At 49.3% G+C, this 20094-nt stretch overlaps 1 protein-coding gene across 4 annotated transcripts in view; it reads right to left on the bottom strand.

Moving 5' to 3' along the window:
• The window catches only part of KIRREL3 (kirre like nephrin family adhesion molecule 3), a 557121-nt gene that overhangs the window by 105371 nt on the left and 431656 nt on the right, over window positions 1-20094 (bottom strand). For all 4 annotated transcript variants that reach the window (XM_059930073.1, XM_059930070.1, XM_059930072.1 and 1 more), the window contains exon 3: window positions 18923-19000. In XM_059930073.1, the coding sequence (XP_059786056.1) occupies window positions 18923-19000 (78 nt within the window). The remainder of the gene's footprint in view (window positions 1-18922; window positions 19001-20094) is intronic.

Here is a 20094-nt window from a genome sequence, read left to right as displayed (position 1 = left end):
TATAACTTATTGAGTTCAAATGTTTGTTATAAAAAAAAAAAACCAAACATCTTAAAAAAATCATTTTTATGCTGGTATAGGCCTTGCCAGTTGCGGGTTGTTCTAAAACTTCTGTATGCATGAGAATCACCTGGGGAACTTGCTAAAAATACAGTTTCCTGGGCTTCAAGCCAGAAATTTCAAGATGGTGGGTCTGAGCTGGGCCAAGGAATCTGGATTTTCACAGCTTCCCAGGTGGTTTTTGGTCCACATCTGAGAAGCACTGTTGTATGCAAACAGCCCAGGCTCAGAGGGACGGCATTCTTTCCCGTCTTGGCTCTGTCCCTGTGTGGCCTTGGTCAAGCTGCTGTCTGTCTCTGAGCATCCCGTGGTTTTCTCAGCTGCACAGTGAAGATACTGGATGAGGTCAGAAGCTCCCACACTTTTTTTAGTGCATATACCCTTTTGTTGATGGAATCTTGTGTGGAACCTCGGTGTATAACGTGGTTGGAGACAGAACTGGGGTGGAGATGGAAGGACAGAGTCTGGCCCCTTGGCCCTCTGCAGTGGACCCCAAGGTCCCTGTGTTAAATGCTCCCGGAATCAGAAGGATCTGGGCAGTTTTGCTGGCCTCCAGGTGTTCCAGGAAGGGTAACATTGTTGTGTCCCACTGACAGGTGCAAAGCAGGCCTGGGGATCCAGGGGACACTGTGGCTGAGGCAGCCTGGCCTTGAAGCACGGGTTACTTCTGGGTCACTCACTAGCGCTGCATCAGGGACAGCAACTCAGGCCTGGTGTTTATGGAAGAATCTTCTCGTGGCTGCTGAAGACCTTCCTGATTGGAAGCAGATCATCTCAGGGCAATGTCCTGAATTTCTCCTCTCTTAGAGCCCAGATACCATCCACTCTTCTTGTGTTTTTAAATTGAAGTAGAGTTGATTTACAATGTTGTGTTAATTTCTGCTGTACAGCAAAGTGACTCAGTTGTACATATATATACATTCTTTTCCATTATGGTTTATCCCAGGACAGTGTATAGAGTTCCCTGAGCTGTACAGTAGGACCTTCTTGTCCATCCATTCTATATGTAATAGTTTGCATCTACTAACCCCCAAATCCCAGCCCATCCCTCCCCCAACCCCCCGCCACCCACCTCGCCCTTGGCAACCACAAGTCTGTTCTCTATGTCTATGAGTCTGTTGCTGCTTTGTAGATAGGTTCGTTTGTGTCATATTTTAGATTCCACAATAAGTGATATCATATTGTATTTGCCTTTATCTTTCTGACTTCCTTCACTTAGTATGATAATCTCTAGTTGCATCCATGTTGCAGCAAATGGCATTATTTTGTTCCTTTTTTATGGCTGAGTAGTATTCCATTGTGCATATATACCACGTCTTCTTTATACATTCCTCTGTGGATGGACATTTAGATTGTTTCCATGTCTTGACTATTGTGAATAGTGCTGCTGTGAACATAGGGGTGCATGTATCTTTTTGCATTATAGTTTTGTCCAGATATATGCCCAGGAGTGGGATTGCTGGACCGTATGATAATTCTATTTTTAGTTTTCTGAGGAACCTCCGTATTGTTCTCCACAGTGGCTGCACCAACTTACATCCCCACCAACAGTGTAGGAGGGCTCCCTTTTCTCCACGCCCTCTCCAGCCTTTGTTATTTGTAGACTTTTTAAGGATGGCCATTCTGACTGATGTGAGTTGGTACCTCATTGTAGTTTTGACAATTCACTCTTCATGATCTTTGTTAATGGAGAGGAGCAAGGGTGTGAATAATCCAAAATGATGGACATTTCAAAATAATGAATAATCCTAAGTAACATTTATTTTCAACGTTGGAATGCATTTTGGTGTTCATGTTTGAATATGGATGTGTTTGATGTTCTGGGAATTTTTAATACTTATGAAAAGCCACAAAAACCCAGCGATGAAGCTCCCTCCGGCCTCCTGCTCAGCTGGGTGGAAAACATCACCCCTGGTACTCATCCACTCACCCTCCCCAGCTTGCTGTCTTTATGGCTCACACTTTCTTCAGGAGGGGATGGAGATCTTAGCTGATTTTGCCTTTAGAGGACTTTCATTCCCTTTGGGCTGCATGCAAATAAGAAAAAAATAAGAAGCTGTGAAATGTTAACAGAGGACTTCACTAAGCATCTTCGTGAGAGCATTTGCCAGGAATGGGGATATTTGCCAACAGATAACTGAGAGCTGACTATATATGTGTCTAATTAAAAAGGCGATTCTTCTTCTCACAGCCCTGGGATTCTGGGCCTTGTCTTCTGGCTGCTCTAGGATATTAACCACAACTAACTCTTGTGTATGCTGTATACATCACAAAGCTCTTCACTTACATTATTTTACTTAACCTACTCCCCTGACGCCCTGTCAAGAAGATTCTATCATCAGTCCTGATGTAGACACTTGAATGTCGAGGTTCAAAGTGATGACAAGCCAAGGTCCTAATGCAAGTGTATGCCCCATGCCGGCCCTCTTCTGTGTCACATGGCCTCTCCTGTCACCACCTAACAGTGGCCCTGGGAAGGGCTCAGATTATTTGCGTCAACCCTGAGAATGCAGCAGCAAAGGAAACAAAATAAAACTAACTTGCAATTACTGCCCTTTCTTTGTTTTGATTGTTTGAAGTGGAGATGTTGGTAAGGGAGAGATTTTGTGCTGGAAGCACCTTGAGAGGAAGGCGAGGGAGTGTGCAGGCTGCTGGGGGTGCCAGATGGGCTGAGGGCTTGTCTTCCTTTCCAGGAGGCTGAGGCTGGGTCACTGAGCCCAGGCGTTGCAGAAGGATGGGGTGGGACGGGCTACTCCTTGGAAGCAGTAACCTCAATTGCAGGCAAGCTATTTTCACATCAGTAATCCCGAGGGGTTGAGAGAATCAATCCCACTTTATGGATTAGAAAACGAAAGCTCAGAGAGGTTAAGAAACCCACCCAAGGTCACTGTGTGCGCTGGAGGCTGGTATCTGAACCATCTGACCCGAGTTTTGGGCCTTTGTTTACTAGACAGTCCCCGGTAAGCCCAGAGAGTGTTTGAGCTGTGTGGTTTCCTCTTCAGAAAGCAGAGGCTGGCTACTGTGTCCTCCAGCTGCCCCCAGCTGTGCTCCCAAAACACACAGGAAGCGGACGGGACATCTGCTTCTTGCCGTTGGCCACAGGCCCTGTCCCACCTGCAGACCACAATCAGCCAGGAGACCTCTGATCCTCCCGGGGAACCCCTGGGCCTGAGATCGGCTCCGTAAGCGACAGTTTAGGGCAAAAGTCATCCACAGCCAGGCAGAGGCACGGGCCACCCTGCTGCATCCTTGTTTAGAAGCCCTTTGCATAGGCGACCCCCTGAAATAGCTTTCTTAGCTCAATCCAGGGCCGTGTGAGGAATGACTTCCATTCCCTACATGGCTGGAGCTCTGGGCCTTTGAAACAGCCTGTGTGATGCGGAGCGTCTTCTCTGTTGTAAAGGTGACCCAAGGAGGACCAGTTGGTGCCCAGCCTTCTACTGGGCACGGGATTGGGGGCAGCGAATGGGAGTCTTCCTGGGAGAAGGATCTCCCAGGACGTCTCTGTTTCCAGCCTGGAGTCCCCCTGGAGGGGCCGACTCCTCTAATAGGAGAGTTACTCATGGCTTCACTGGAGAGAACAGAGCAGATTTCAAGCCTCCTCCCCGAAATATAACAATATCTGGTACCACTTGGTGTCTTGGGGAGAGAATTCATGTCCGTAATTAGTTACTGTATATCACCGTTAGTACTCTGCTCAGGATTTACTGGGCAAATACCGTTTAACTGCACAATAAGGACAGGTCCTTGCTGCTTATTGGGTAATTTACTACGGCTGGAGAATGGGGCAGGAGGGACTCAGGATAGGAGGTACTGTAACCCCTTGAATCAAACTTTATGAGTTTGGGTTCGGCAGGGAGGTGGCAGCTGGTAGCCAGCTCTCGTTGCTTTGTTTCGCAGAGTTGGCTTGCAGACTGCTTCCTTCCCCTTTCTTTATTGCAGGAGAGGTCTGGGACTGGGGCCTGCGGCTGCCCGGGGCTGCCTGGGACTACGGAGGGCCTTTCGGTGGAGAGGGTCTTTGGCTGAACACGTAGGAACTCAGCAGGAAGCCAGCAGCAGGAACCAGGCCTGGTGTCCTGGGGGCTCCATCCGGCCCTTCCATTTATTCCCTCCACTGGGCCTCTTTCTGTATCTGGGCCAGTGGGTGTGCGGGGTAGAGGGAACTGTCCTTGGCTGGCAGCATCAAGATAATCTGAAACCCTCTCCTCTCTCGCAAGTGCTGTGCTGGTCAGGAAGCAGCCATTCCTGGACACTTCCCAGCCTCCAACTGCTTGAGCAGAGTCTGTCTTTGTTTGGCAGTGCACTGTCTAAACTCCTCTAACCTATTTAGACCGCGGAGAGGGGAAGAGACACAATAATGAAAAACGCAACGTGCAACATTGCCTTACGCAATCTAATAAATTACTCGGTACCTGGCTGCCAGCTCAAACTAAGCCCAATATTGCCTGCAGTAATTATTTGGATCAAATCCAGTTTATCTGCTTCATATTTGTGCTTCTGTGCTCAGTGGTAACTTATTAATGTCATTGTGGTGTTTATTCGTTATAATGAAACTTAATGACGTTGGAAGCCAGAAGCAGAGGTGGTGGAGCGGCAGGTTTAAAACAATCTCTTCATCTCTGGAGGAGGGCTGAGCCGAGACAACATGGAAGTTATGCCCCATAGGGAGGAGATTTGCAGGGATGGGGGTGTCCTCACGCTGTGGGGTGGATGGAGAGAGCCAGGAGCCTTCTCCAGAGGCATCCATCAGGAGGCGGGGAAGACTTGGCTGGGTTTACCCCTGGCACTGCCCCATCTGTCCTTGCTTCATCTTCTGAGGGCATTTAAGGGGGAGGTGTTCAATCTTTACACCACTCGATGGCTGGTCCAGATAAGAGATACAGGTTGCCCAGGGTCTTGGGAGGCAAAGGTCTTGATGGATGGGGACAGAAATTAGAACCTCAGGGTGACCACCGTATGGGAGACAGACCTTTTAAAAGAGGCTTGGAAGAAGGGAGTAGGGGTTGGAAAACAAAAGGAGGGTATCCTGGAGGGCCAAGAGGGGGTGGCAAGGCAGGTAGGGGGAGCACAAGGCATGAACGGAATAGGGAATTGCTGGCGGGTGGAGGCTGGGTACCTACCAGTTCTGCAGAAGTACAGACAAAGATGGGCCGTCGGTGCAGAATGAAGGGTTTTGGCTTCATACCACCCCGGACTCTGCCATTTACTAGCTGTATGGCTTTGGGCAAGTTATTTATCTTTCCCGGGTTTTCTTTCCTCATGTAGAAAATGGGACTAATAACAGATACCTCTCAGGATCGTGGCGATGATTAAACGAGGTGATGTGTATAAAGCGATGAACGCAGTGTTTGGAACACTGTGACCGTGGCAGCGATCGGCACAGGGTAGGTGTTCAACAGCTGTGGTCGAGAGAATCCATGAATAACAACACTTCCCACCTGAGTGCATTGCAGAGCCGTCTTCCAAACAGTCGAGCTTGGACTGAGACCTTGCAGCCGTGCAGGGCTGATCTTATCACCCCATTTTACAGCGTGGAAGTGGAGGCCCAGGTTGGTGACAGTCACTTGCCCAAGGCTACCCAGCTGGAATATGGAGTGGGCGCCGGCTCTCCTGCTTCCCCGGACAGGAGTCCCCCGGCCAGTCCGAGCTGGACGGCTCCCCATCTGTGCTGAGGGCTGTGCTCTTCCCTCCTGACTGGCTGCCCTGCTCCCCAGAGCCACTCATGAGCCTGGACCTGTGCTGACTTCCCAGCTGCACCTGGAGGCGGAGGCAAGCGGGGCTCTTTCTGTCCATCTCATCTTAATACTACATTTAGTGCCCACTCATGAAATATTCATTCTCTCCCCTCAGGGACATGCTCATACAAGGCTCCTAACATCATAAATATGGATGAAAATTATTAGTCATTGTTATGTCTCCCACGAGCCGATCCCCTCCCCCAGCACGTCTCCTGTTTTGGTCTGAGCACAAGTGGGACTGAATTGAGGGTGTTAACCTGGAGCACTAATAATAATGCCTTGCATTTTATGGTGCTTTGTGCTTTCTCAAAGCACCCGTACAACCATTGTGCATATTTTATCATTGCAACAAATTCACGGAGGAAAGAGGGCTAGCATCGTGAGTACACCCATTTTGCAGATGAGAAAACATAGGTCAAGAGAGATCAAGGTCAAGGTCACATGCTTAGTCAGGAGCAGAACTTATTACTTAAAAAAATTATTAATTACTATTATTATTATTACTATTATTTTGGACTCCGAATGAAATGTTCTCTGGGAAACTGAGTGTGTTTGTTTTATGTGAATAAACAATAGCGCCATCTTTTATGTAAATAAACAATGGCACCATTTCCTTTATGGTTTGTAAAGAGTTTTCATCCCTGTTATTTTACTGGTCCTCATGAGGCAGGCTTCATTTATTCTTACTTGACAAAGCTCAAACGACGAGTTAGTGGCAGAGCTGGCCTTAAACCATTATGTCCCAAAGCGGATTCCAAGAAATCCTAGTCCTACAACGTGCTCTAGGGAAAGTGTTTTGTGGTCAAGTAAGTTTGGGAAACTCCGAGAACCGTATCCTCCTTTTGGGGGTTCACCAGGCCCCTTGGCATAGTAAAGGCTCTGAGAGGTTCTGTAGGAGAGACTTGTTTAATCAGGGTTAACCCAGCCTCTGCCCACCTTATTTAACTATGCAGACTCTATTTCACAGAAAAACTATTAACCTGCGACAGAAACGCTGCTCCAGGGAAATGCGTGTACGTGATCCCTCCTCCGCCGTATTTCCTGAGGCCATGGGGTTTGGAGCAGGGCTGGGAGGGCAGAGCAGGGAGGGCAAGGACAGGCAGCAAGCATGCTCGTGGGGCCCATTAGAACCGAAGCCCTCACCTCAGGCTGCCTCTTCTCTTTCCTGCACCCGCCGGGCTGTGAGTTCCAGATAATTCACTCAATATTAGGTACAGTCCGTCCCGCTTACATCTGGGGCAGGATCAGAGGGGCTGTCTGACTGGCTGAGTGCGGGTCCATGGACAGTGCAATGCGGGGAGATACGGGAGTGGGCAGTCCATGGCCAAGGGGAGAGACCTACACGGATACACAACAGGCTCTGGTCACGTCTGCCCTTGACGGTGATGGAGGGAATTACCCCATCCCCATCTCCCCAAATACACAAAGCTCCCCTAAGCAGAGTAGGTGTAAGAAGACCAGGGTTTGGGGCTTCCCTGGTGGCGCAGTGGTTGAGAATCTGCCTGCCAATGCAGGGGACACGGGTTCGAGCCCTGGTCTGGGAAGATCCCTACATGCCGCGGAGCAACTGGGCCCGTGAGCCAAGATTACTGAGCCTGCGCGTCTGGAGCCTGTGCTCCGCAACAAGAGAGGCCGCGATAGTGAGAGGCCCGAGCACCGCGATGAAAAGTGGCCCCCGCTTGCCACAACTGGAGAAAGCCCTCGCACAGAAACAGGGACCCGACACAGCCAAAAATAAATAAATAAACAAATTAAAAAAAAAAAAAAAGAAGACCAGGGTTTGAATCTTAGCTCTATGCCTTTGGTACATGACTTAATCTCTCTGAGCCTCACTTGCTTTGTCCTCAAAATGGAGCTAACACCACCCACTTTGTGATGTCATGAGGATGAAACGACATGTGTGTGAAGGTGCCTCCCTAGCCCCACAGCTTTGCGGGCTAGCTGCCCCGTCCCCTCTCCCGCTCTCCCCAAGTCCCTCCAGTCTTACTGCAGTCAGACAAAGGGCTCCCCCCACCTCTGTGCTCCACGAGCATCTCACCTGCACACCCCTCTAGCTCTCCCACCACCCTGCCTTCTGCTATTTCGTTATATGCCTGTCTCCCCATTGGACTCAAAATTCCCTGGGGGCTGTAGCCAACTCTGCCAGTGCCCCACCTGTATCCCTCAGGCCGACTCCCCACTGCCAGCACCTGCTGCCCTTCTCCTGAGGTCTTTCTCTTCAGCTGCAGAGGCCACTCTGTCCTTGCAAAGAGCAGGACAGAAGTGCCAGGGAACGAACACCCCGACCCGAGCGGCCCTCAGCCAGTTACTGGCGAGAGTGCTCTGTAGATACCCTGATCCTTGGGTGGCCTGACTGTGAGGCATGGATTCCACAGCACTTCCCAGAGCCTCCCACTGGGATGAGGCTCCAGCTGCCCCCCATTTAGGGACCTGATGGTACCCTCTGTTTTGGACACCTTCCCTTTCTCTTGTCAATGCCCTACCGTCCTTCTGGCGCTTTCTGCACCTCCTGGATGAGTCCGTGCTTAGGGTCTGCTTCTGGGGGAACCTGAGCTAAGATAAGGGCATCCTCTATGCGTTTTTCATCACCACATCGCCCTTAGCACCAGGCACACAGTGGGTGCCTGATGAGTCTTTTCTGAATCTGACAGAAAGGAACCATAAGCACAGGCACTTGAAGCCCATGTCCTACCGCGGGCTGGCCGAGGGGGGTGCCTGAGGATCCCAGGGCAGGACGGCTTCTTCCACTCCTCTGGACGGTGCATCCTCTCCCCTGCACCTGCCCCACCCGACACCCTGGTCAAACCTTGGCAGGTACAGAGGACCCACGGTCTGGCCAGCATCCTTCCTCAACGAGAGAACAGCTTGGTGTTGTGTTTTGAGACCCTTTCCTGAGTAATGGTTGAGAAGTTCTGCTCTTGTAGTAAGAATAGTGGTTATTCCTGGTACGTTTGATTTGGGGGTTGGGGGGAGTGTCACATCGCTCTATTTATCCCACAGTCTGTACGCAGTTACTGAAACTGTCACCGTGTCCTATATGCCACAGGCCATTATGTGTATTTCAAACCATTATATAAATGGACTTGATCTGGTACTTCTGAATGTCATTAAACTCCTCCCATACCAGTAACAACACAGTCACCATGGAAACGAATACATTGGAGAAGGGAAGGCATAGGGAAGAAAGCAGATGGATTGGGGGGAGATGCACCCGCCGATTACTATTTCCAGAGCACGGGGCTCGGCGGTGTGACACGGCCACTCCGAGGAGATGGGGCAAGTTCCTTCAGGTTTTTATTGACTCTCCTTTGATAAAAGGTCTGGATAATTCATCTCAGCCTGAACCTGCTCACTCCGGCACACAGCTCTAAAACTTTATGGCACCGCAGGCCATTAAGCACCCTCGTTTATTCACTGTCCCTCCCTGGGGAGGGGGGTGGAGGGAGGGTCTCAGCATTCAGTGATGAAGCCTCTGGGGCTGGCTGAGGATGGGGAAGGGGAGGCGGAGAGAGCAAAGGATGTCTACTCAGGGCATAGCTGGCGTGCGGTGAGACCCCGGGATTTTGGCCCGTGGCTGCTACCTGTCACTCGGTCCCATTGTCCCCAGTGCAGCCGGAATGACAAAACTGTAGACTCTCGGGGTTGAAGGGGTGTTTTCTATTTGAAACTCCTTTATAAGAGCCTAGCCGAGGAGCTGCCCATGGCCTTGGTAGGCAGTGAGTTTCCTGTCTTTGGAGGGATTCAAGCGTAGGCTGCAATGACCTCTTATTTTTTTTTAAGTTTTTACTAAAGTATAGTTATTTACAATGTTGTGCTAGTTTCAGGTGTACAGCAAAGTGAATCAGTTATACATATACATATATGAGCTCTTTTTTTAGATTCTATTCCCATATAGGCCATTACAGAGTATTAAGTAGAATTCCCTGTGCTATACAGTAGGTCCTCGTTGTTTATCTATTTTATATATAGTAGTGTGTGTCTGTTAATCCCAATCTCCCACTTTATCCCTCCCCCCCTTTCCCCTTTGGAAACCATAGTTTGTTTTCTATGTCCGTGGGTCTGTTTCTGTTTTGTAAATAAGTTCATTTGTATCATTTTTTTAGATTCCACCTAGAAGTGATATCATATGGTATTTGTCTTTCTTTGCCTGACTTACTTCACTCAGTGTGACAATCTCTAGGTTCATCCATGTTGCTGCAAGTGGCGTTATATTTTTTTATGGCTGAGTAATATTCCATTGTATATATGTGCCACATCTTCTTTATGCATTCACCTGTCGATGGACACTTAGGTTGCTTCCATGTCCTGGCTATTGTAAATAGTGCTGCAATGAACATTGCGGTGCATGTGTTGCAATAGCCTCTTATAATAAAATTTGTTCCCAGGGCTCAGGTATCACTTTCTCCAGGAGGCTTTCCTGGGCCCTGCTCACTTGGCCTACAGTTTGACTGGATTCCCCTTCTCTGTTCCCATAGCTCCTTACACACCTGGTTACAGCCATTATGACACTGTGCTGTAATTGCTGTGATATCCTTGGGGCAGGGACTGTGTCTTTACATGCCAAGGGCCCGGCACAGGGCTGGGCATGGAGTTAGCACTTGATACATGGTTGGTGAATGAATGAGCACGCAGCACCACAGTATTCAAAAGTATTTACGTGGATTGGTAGTTGGCAGGGATATTGAGCCGTCAGAAGAGGGTGTAGACTAGATGACCTTGGGTCCCTTCTGGCCTTGAGAATCTCTGATGATATGGTTCTCAACCTGCTCTGACGATACCTAAACTTCTGTGCCTCCCAAGCCACAGTGCTTAACCATTAAGCATACTAACCACAAGGCTAAAGAGAAAAACCAAAACCAAAACAACCACAAAATCAACTTGACCTGAAATAGGTCTAATCTCTCCAAGTGGAGGATGAAGTTCCTGAGGACGGAGGCTGTATCCAGCCTCTGAAGCTCCTGTACCCGGCACAGTACTGGGCTCACAGGGGTATGTTTCATGTCGAAACATACCCCTGTATCCAAAAAACCTACTTCCCTTCCTTTTCTCCAGAGGTCCTTGCTTCTTGTCTCTTTCAAAACACTGCCCACCCCTCCCCAGAAGTGGTCCAAGAAAATGAGAGTTCTTTACCTCTAAAGTAAACATAAGCTCTAGGCAGCAAAGCTTGAATGCCTAAAATAAAAATGGAAGACCTGGTTTTTCAAAAAAAACAAAAAAAACCCTAAGGCCCGAAACACACTTTTAGCAGGCAGACCTCCCTGATAGACCTGCTCAACCGGTCATGCCCACATTTCAAGGACTCAGCACAGTGAGGTGGGGAGGGGAGTGGACTTGGGCTCAGGAGCCTGGGTTCAAGCCTTCGCTGTACCGTTCTCGCCAGCTGTGCTGTTCTGGCCAAGCCCGTCACTGTCCTGAGTCTCGGCTTCCTCTTTTCCAGGTGATTTCTAATGTTTCTTCTGTGATTCTCAAGTTGCCCAGTCCCAGCATCTTGGGAGCCACTGACCAGGGGCAGAAAATTTCACTGTCCTTGCTCTTCTTTCATTGTCTACTTTGTGCAAACATGATGCCATGAAACATTATCCTGGGAGATAATGGAAACCAAGCAGAACTTACAGACTGGGAAGGGAAACAGGTCTGAGCTAAATAATTGCAAAATGAACTTCTATGTACAGACTGAGCTAAGCCCTTGGATGGAAAGAAATATGAGAGCATGTAACACAGAAACTTGATTGAGACTGGGGAGGGGTGGGTCTGAGGAGGCTTCACTGGAGAAGTGATACTTCAGCTGAGATCTGAAAGTTGAGCAGGAGTCACTATGTGAAGGTTTGGGGATGGGGTGTGGCGAGTGTGGCCAGTATCCTAAGAGGAGGGACCAGCGTAGACAAAGGTTGTATGGCAGGTGGGAGCATGCCCTGTTGGAGGAGCCAAAAGCACGCTGATGTGACTGGAGTACAGAGTATTAGGGGGCAACATGAGGCCAAAGGGGTTGGTAGGAACTAGGTCACAGAGAGCCTTATAAAACATGCTGAGGATTTGGGTATTTTCCCTACCGGTAATAGCTATTGAAATATTTTCAAGAGGAAAGTGGCATTTTCAGATTTGCATTTTGAAATACTGCTGTGGCTAAAGGATGGAAGAAGAACTGGGAGGGAAGGGGCTGAGCTTGATTGACACAAGGAACCAGTTAGGAGAGCACAGCTTTAGTCCTGGTCAGGGGGTTGGCGGTGGGTAAGGGCGCTGACCGTCAGATGGGCAGAGGTGGACGGATTCGAGCGATATTCGGGAGGTAACATTTCTAGGTCCTGGGGAGGATTGGATAGGGGTGTGAGGGAAACTGAAGTCTGAAAAGGAGCTTGGCAGGGTCTGTGGTCTAGATGGCCCCCAGCTCGCCTTAGAGCAGCAGGTCTCCTGGTAGGACTCGTGTCTGGAGAAACAGGTCTGGGGAAAAGCTCCGAAATCCACCGTCAGATGGAGGCAGGAGAATGGAAATGGTGGGTTCCTTGTTCCAAGGCGCTGAGCTAATTAAATAACAATCATAAAGCGCCCTGGAAATCTGAGTCTTGCCATAAATAATAAACAGGGACTTTATACAAATAACAAGCTTTGCAGCCCCAGTGGAAGAAAACACATCAGTAAGAAAAATGAAATAAGAAGAAATGCACCCAAAAGCTCCAACTAACAAAATGACAGTATTAGCCAGTATCCAGGGCGCCCTGGCAGGCGGTGAAGGGACTGTCTCAGGAAAATGATGTTAGGCCCTCAGCATGAGCCAGACTCTGGGGGACGACAGGCAGAGGGCGAGGAGCTCGAGTGTCAGCCGACCCACCCTCCCCTGGGTCAGGTCCCCGGGCCAAGTCCAGACCACCAGCCTCCTGCCCATCCCACCAAAAAAAAAGTGCCGCTTGTCCTGCAGGCCAGCTCGATGCCTCCCAGCCACCCACGGTACAGCTGACATGGGCCCGAATTCATTCTCTAAGGACAGACAGAAACAGACACACATCTGCCTCTGAGGCTGCTGAATTTCCTAGTGCTGGTTCCTTTGGTGACCAAAGCATTTAAAATTATGGGGTGGGGGGTGAGAAGAGGGTGTGGCAGGGTGTTGAGAGCCAGGGTAGAGTTTTGAATCATCACATTTCAAAGACTTAAGGGAGATCATGTCCAACATTACCCCGTTTTGCCCACAAGGAGGTTATCTATCATCCGGGGGTTTAGGGATTTGCCCCAGGCCACACACATGCCCATGGGCCACCTCTCCTCCTTATCACTCTGTGAGGGGACAGACCGGGAGCAGTGGACCTGTTAGACTCATTCTTAAGGATTAGGGAACAGGGGTGCAGGAAGAGAGGACGGGTGCCCCTGCCATCTCAGAGAACTCCCGAGCTGCTCAAGATGCCTGGATTCTCATCCTCCAGGGCTCTGTCTCCCTCACAGGCTGAGAGGCAAGGACGTTCGCACGCAGAGCCTGGCCTAGGATGATGGTGCCCCCAGGGGCTGTGCTGCAGCCTGAGCCTGTGTGGACCAGTGGCCCGTGGAGCAGGCCTTCTCCTTCCTCGGCCCCTCCAGCCCCTCCCGCCCCTCCCGCAGTGGCCCACCCCCAGTGAACAGAAGCTGCCTTTGCTAATCACTTGCATTTGTTTCTTTCTGGGAAGATGAAAGTGACAGTGCTGGGAGGCATATCTGCTTTCCCTTCACTGAGCAGGGAGAAGCAGCCGGTCCCTGTGATTCTGAAGGTCTGGGGACTCTGCCGCCCACCAGATGCGCAGCTGGAGGAGGGAGGACGAGAGCCTCATGGGCAGGCCCACCTTGGCCTTGAAGGGATGCCCGGGCAGGGAGGCCAGGGCTTCGCGGCTTCCCCTCTCCTCCTTTAAGCATCCTCTTCCTCATTTCCCCCTCATTTCCCCCTTCAAGAGTCCTAGGGCCCGGTAGCCTTTTCTGGTTCCATAGAAAGAAAGGGTCTTCCCTGGCCTGTGTCTCCCTCCCCACGTCTTTCCTGATTTTCTCCCACATCAGGTGGAGAGTCTCCTGTCTTCTGCCCCCGTTTTCTCCTGCCCCTTCCACTTTCTCTGTATTTTCAAGTCAAAGCCTTAGGGGCTTCCCCTCCGATCACGGCCTCAGCCTCCTCTTCCCGAATTCAACGAGGGCTGGACTGGATGTCAGGAGAGCTGGGCTGTAGTCCTGGCTCTTCCAGCAACTTCCTACTGACCCTGGGCAAGTCCCTCCATGCTCCCAGATCTCCCTGGGTGGGTGGGTTGTGCTGCAGTCGCTAGAGTTGCTCACGGTTCTAACACAGAGGAGTACTGGGCTTTCTGAGAGGCGAGCAGAGCCCCTCATCTGACACCACGTGAGAGCTCCCTATTCTGCCCTTGGATAGGATCCGCCCGGGGTAAGCGATGTGCATTGAGCAGGTGAGTGGTTCTGGGCTCTTCAGGAGAAATGGGTAATCAGGTAATCGGGGAAGGATGGAAAGAGGAAAGGGAATGGGGTGTGTGTGTGTGTGATGTTAGAGCAGTTCCCCTTGCATATCTGATGGGCAATACCTGCCTAGTGATGCCCCAGATGACAAGGTGGCCCAGCAGTAGGAGGGGTGAAGAAGGAGGGCAGGCGGGTACAGGACGGACAACACCACTGGTGGCCTCGCCTCCTAGCCCTCCTCTCGGCTGACCTGCCCGGGTCCTAGCCTCCCAGGAGGGACTGTAGCACTGGCCTCGGAGGAGAGGCTGAGAGGTAAGGCTTATGGAACTGCTGGGGATGTGGAGACTCGTGCTCTACGTCAGGACGTTCTGCCTCCTGAGCGCCTTCTCCGGACCCACCTTACCCTTGTGGGTGGCTTTGGGTGTTCCTCCATTGTCACTCCTGGCACTAATTAATTACTTAAATCGAAATTGATTACTCCCTATGTGCGAGACACTGGGCTAAGGCCCAGGGACTGGCAAGGAAATGAGGGAGCAGAATCCTTGTCTTCCTGAAGCGAACTCTTAGGTGGGACAGTCTAATGAATAATCATCAGTTAGAGTAAGTGGCACAAAGTAAATAGGCTGGTTGTCACCACGGAGCACAATGGTGGGGGGAAGACGGGTATCTGGTTTAAGTGAGGTGGTCTAGCAGGACCTCCTGTGGAGGTGACAGGAACACTGAGATGCGCCTGTGTGTTTTTATTGGGAGTGTGAGGGCAGGGGCTGTGTCTTATTTACTTTTAAAGCTCCAGTGCTTAGAACAGTGGCTGGCACTTACTGTGAAAAATTGGTATTATTTTCATGGTGGGTATTCTTTGAATGTTTGATGAATAAATAAATGATCTCCTTCCAGCAGTTCCTACTTAAAGCACCATGTACTTAATCACATGAAGACAATTATGTCAAACAAATCTAATAGTCCCATGCCTAGTTTGTCTTTATTTGCACCTTTCTTGTCAGCCCTTCATTGATTTTTGTCCATATCTCCATTTGATGCCTCAGATGTGTTGAGTCCAAACAGGAAAGAACACACACACACATTTTACCAACCACCTCCATTCCTGCAAATGCTGCAGATTCTACCCGAGAAGCTATTACATGCTCCTAAATAGAACAAACCTCTCATTAACTATCACGTGCCTCCCTAAATGATCTTTGAATAGTGTTTTCTTTGTATTGCTTTTTGTAGTTTAACGGCACCGGTTGCGTTTACTCTAGCTTATGATAAACCCCAGATCTATAAAGTTCCTGTTCATTCATTATTTCTCTCTTGCTTCTTCTCAAGCTGTTATTTTTTGGGGGAGTGTAGTGAGGAGGGGAGAGTGGAAGGAAAAGAAAATAAAAAGATACCAAATTAATAAGGAAGGAAATGAAATAGGGGACGACTTCTCCCTGGGTGACAGACACCCCGTTAGATACTGTTAAACAGAACGAACATGCTTTAATACAGCACTAGTTAGTCTTTTATTTTTATACTAAATTGCAGATATAATGCTCACCACCTTATCTTTGATGGAAGAGGCAGCTAATTGTTCCAATATCTCACTAATTCCAACACCCGGGAGAAAAAATTATAATTTTTAAAACTATTTTACCAATTGTTCAATTTATAGCAAGGAGTGTAGTGCAGCGTGGACAGAGGTGTCTGTTTCTTGATCTATGTCATAGCTGCTATTCCAGTTCAATTATTAATGTGTGGAAGTTATAAGCATTTTGAGTATTGGAACAAGATAATTATAAAACATAAAACAGCTCCCCATGCTTGCTGATGCTTTTTTCTTATGTGCAAACATGCTGGAGTTGGGGCATGTGAGCTTTAGAAAGAGAAAAAAGTGTATAATATGGCACTTGGGGTGGTAAGATTGGCTGGAGTGGGAGCAGAGAAACATTCTTTTCCTTTCCAGGCCCCTCCCACCTCCCCTCCTCATGCCTCCCACCCCTCCAGAGCCAAAGCTTACCCACCCCCGGCAACTCTCCTTCTGCCCCAGTGACTCACCCACCTCCTATCCTGTCTCCTCTTTGTTAGCTGAGATTTGTAACTCCTCACACATGGTGGTTTCACTTGCTTACCACCCCCTTGTCTCCTTGTTTACCCAGAAGCAGCAGCAGCTACTGTATGTGCTGTTGTGTGTAAGCCTGAATGTGTGCCGGGGCATTTGGGAGGGGCGGGAACCACAGGCAGAGAGGAAGGCAGGGCTGGGGGGTTAGCCGCTCTGTTACCTCCTGGCTATTGCTGATGGCTCTGTTGCCTCCTCCTGCTTGATTCTCAGTTTGTCTTCACTGGCGGAGGGTATAGGTTGGGGTAAAGCATTCCTAACCAGGTCGACCACAATCAGTTGAAAGGAATAACCCGTTTGTGTGGATTGTGTATGTTTGAAGAGGGGACTTAGAGAGAAGACGCATTGTTCTGGCATCTTCCCTTTTTAACAAGAAAAAAACAGTTTAAAATGCTGCCTTAGCTTAGTTGTTGCACAAAGTAAGGCTAACTGTCCTCAGAAGTAATCTGGTGCTGGTCTTGTTTCCAAGTCCTCCTCGAGTCCTCCCTGACTTTCTTCCTTCCTTCTTTACTTGAACAAAATTTAAGGAGATATTAAGGCTGCATTTATTTTTCTTACCATTTTCCTAACCTCTGGTTCAGAGTATCACCATCGTACCTTTCTGCTATGGCAAATGTATTTAAACTCCTTGCTATGGATTGAATTCTGTTCCCCTGCTGCCCCCGCCCCCTGCTCCTATGTTGAAACCCTAACCCCTAATTGTGACTGTATTTGGAGATACGGCTTTTACAAAAGTGTTAAGGTTAAAGAAGGTCATAAGGGTAGGGCCCTGATCTGATAGGATTAGCGTCTTTGTAAGAAGAGACACCAGAGCACTCTTTCTCTCTCTCTCTGCCATGTGATGACTCAGTGAGAAGGTTGCTGCCTGCAAACCAGAAAGAAAGCTCTCACCAGAACCTGACCATGCTGGCACCCTGATCTTGGACTTCCAGTCTGCAGAACTGTGAGAAAATAAATTCCTGAGTTTAAGCCACTCAGTCTATGGTATTTTGTTATGGCAGCCCAAGTCACTTGTGAAAATCTGGGGGGAGTCAAATCGTGTTCATCAGCCTTGTGATATGATTTTTTTTTAGGCCCCAAGATCTTGAGTCAGTATCCTTCTACCGAGGTCAGACACTCAGAGCTTGAGCTTTCAAATCCAGTCCAACTCCTGACTTTTTGGCTCCCCTGTTCCCTGTGAACCTCATTTCAGCTTCTCTAATGAGCATGGCTAGCAAGAGAATGTGTCTATTCAGCACCATGGACAGAGACATGCTGTCAGTTTCCACAGATTAGCTGTTACTTGCCTTGGCTCTCAAGAAGGCGGTGTTGGGAAGTGAGGGGTAGGCTGAGAAAGAGAGCAGTCAGGAAGGGGTGCTGACTGGCGGGGTGCAGAAGATGCAGCCCTCAACCCTGGCTGTGCTCAGCCACGGAGCTCCGACAGAGAGGAAGCAGCTTCTGGAGACTGTTGCCTTCTTACACAGACAGGCAGTGAAACGGGGGAGGTGATACTCTTCATGTCTAATTGCGCTGGCTTAACCGCTGTCAAACTGTCAGCATGATGTGTGCTGGCAACAAACCTACAGCTGGTGAGGCATTAGGTCTGGGGGGGAGCACGTGGGGTTGTGTGTGTCATGGTCTGTGGGCTGGGAGGAGAGCCAGCTGAGGAACATAGGAAGAGGGCACTGGAGCTATGCTATGGTCTAACTTTAGGGCTAGAGATGGTACAGGTGAGCTGCCTTTTCCATGCCTGGAATGGGAATGAGGCTGCAGGGACCCTGGGCCTTGGGTGGGGAGGGGCCCGGCTCACGGCAAGCTGGGCTGGTGAGAAGCCAGGGTTTCATTTGTCTGACTTTATTGAATAAATGGCATCCCCAGCCATTGTTTACCTACTTTTGAATCCTGACAAACAGTCTGTGGCATCTGATGGAGAGGGTTATTAACTGCACAGAGACAGATGGCTGGGGATGAGGGGATTGGCTCTTTATTACAGCAGGCCCATAAGTGACAGCACTCCTCTCACATCCTAGCCTCCACATCAATGTCAATACCTTCCTCCAGCCTTCTGTGGCCCAGTCAAACCTCAGAGGAAAGACCCAGTGCTAGAGGAAGGCAGAATGGCTTATGAGTAAGTGGGAGACGTAGGGCCAACGGAGTTGGAAAAGAGGGCAGTTTTTTGAGGGGAAGTTCTTTGAGAATAAAAGCTCTGCCTTATTCTTCTATAGTATCCTCCCAAATGCCCTGTGAGGTGCCGTTAATTCAATAAGCATCCAAGAAATGTGAATGATTAAGGAAAAGGGCAGAGAGGTCTGGATGAGAAAAGATAATAGAAGCAGATTTAATTGCACTGGGTGGGTAGGTGAGGAACAAAAGGAAGCAAAGAGAGAGGAAGAGAAGGAGGGGATGCAAAGGGAGGAGGGAAGATAGCATATGAAGAATGCTCGTGAATCAGCATACAGTGTTTCAGGCATTAGCTACTCTTCCCCATGTTACTATCTGAACAGCTTCATGGAAACCAAACTGATCTGTCCACTGTCCTTTCTGAAACGGCCCAGGTTCTTTTTCCTGGTACCATAGTAGTAGGGTACAACTTCTTCCCTCCCCATCTCCCCTGCGAGGGCAGGTTCTCACTGACCTTCATTCATTCTCCGAAACTTGTCCTTGGCCATGTAGCCCAGCACCAGACAGCATCCTCTCTTCTGCAGGCCCAGCTCTGGAAGAAAAGCAGAGGTCGGTGAGGTGGGAATGGGTCAGGGGTCAGTGAAGGTCCTTTTGCAAGGGATGTAAAGCTTGTTGCTCTTATAAACAGGGCTACTTAATTATCTAACAAACATTTAGAAAGCACTCACTATGGTCCAGACATAATTTAAGGCCAATAATTTCGTCATTTGATCCTCACAACAACCCTATGAGGTATATGCCATTGTTATCCCCACTTACAGACATATTAAGCAGGCAGCCTTAGATGAAAGAGCTGGTAGGTGGCAGAGTCAGGAGTTTGAACACAGGCAGCCTGACCCCAGAGTCCATGTTCGTCACCATTACTCTATAGGTTAACGAGGCCCAGGCATAGGGACGACGCTCAGATCACATTGGGATTGTTGTCAAGCCAGAGAAGAGGCAGAGTCCAGCCAGCGGTGTCCAGCATGGAACAGCACAGCTAGACACAGGGGCCAAGGGAGTGATGGGGTAAATTTGGAAGAAGACACAGGGGTCAAGGTGTAGGTAGAAGGAGTCTATCTTTTGGGAGAGAGTGAACTTCTGGGGCTGGGGATCCCTGTTCATCCTTATATTCAGGCGCAATTAAGCAGTGCCATCAGGCACTAATGAGATGTAAACACAGTGTGGAACACAGGGGTGGGGATGGCTGAGAGACGTAAGACATAGACTCTGGTCCCACAAGACTTTGACCCGGTGGAACAACAAGTTAGAACAACAATTCCAGGTAGCGAAAGCAAGAGACCATTTTCTCCTCCACGATATTTTGTAAATCAGTGCTCACTGTGTGTGAGCGTTGGACTGGAGTACCTCAGCCAACCGGGCAAGATTTCCTCTCTGGTATTTATCCTTTGCTCCTCACCTGTCTTCAGCACTTGTGGGCTCTGAAGCAATTCCACACCAAGTTTCTCTTTTGACCCTCACAACAACTGCATGAGGTAGGCAGATCGGTTATTACTATTCACATTACGCAGATGAGAAAATTGAAGTTCAAAGATGTTAAATGACTTCCCATGATTATTGTAGGCTCCCCGCCCCTCCCTCTTTGCTTTGGAGTCATACAAATGGTGGCAGCTGCCATAAACTGGG

The sequence above is a fragment of the Balaenoptera ricei genome, chromosome 8 (assembly GCF_028023285.1).
Source record: "Balaenoptera ricei isolate mBalRic1 chromosome 8, mBalRic1.hap2, whole genome shotgun sequence".
In the NCBI taxonomy this organism is placed as follows: Eukaryota; Metazoa; Chordata; class Mammalia; order Artiodactyla; family Balaenopteridae; genus Balaenoptera; species Balaenoptera ricei.
The sequence above is the reverse complement of the archived record's forward strand: the minus strand, read 5'-3'. Positions and strand labels throughout refer to the sequence as shown.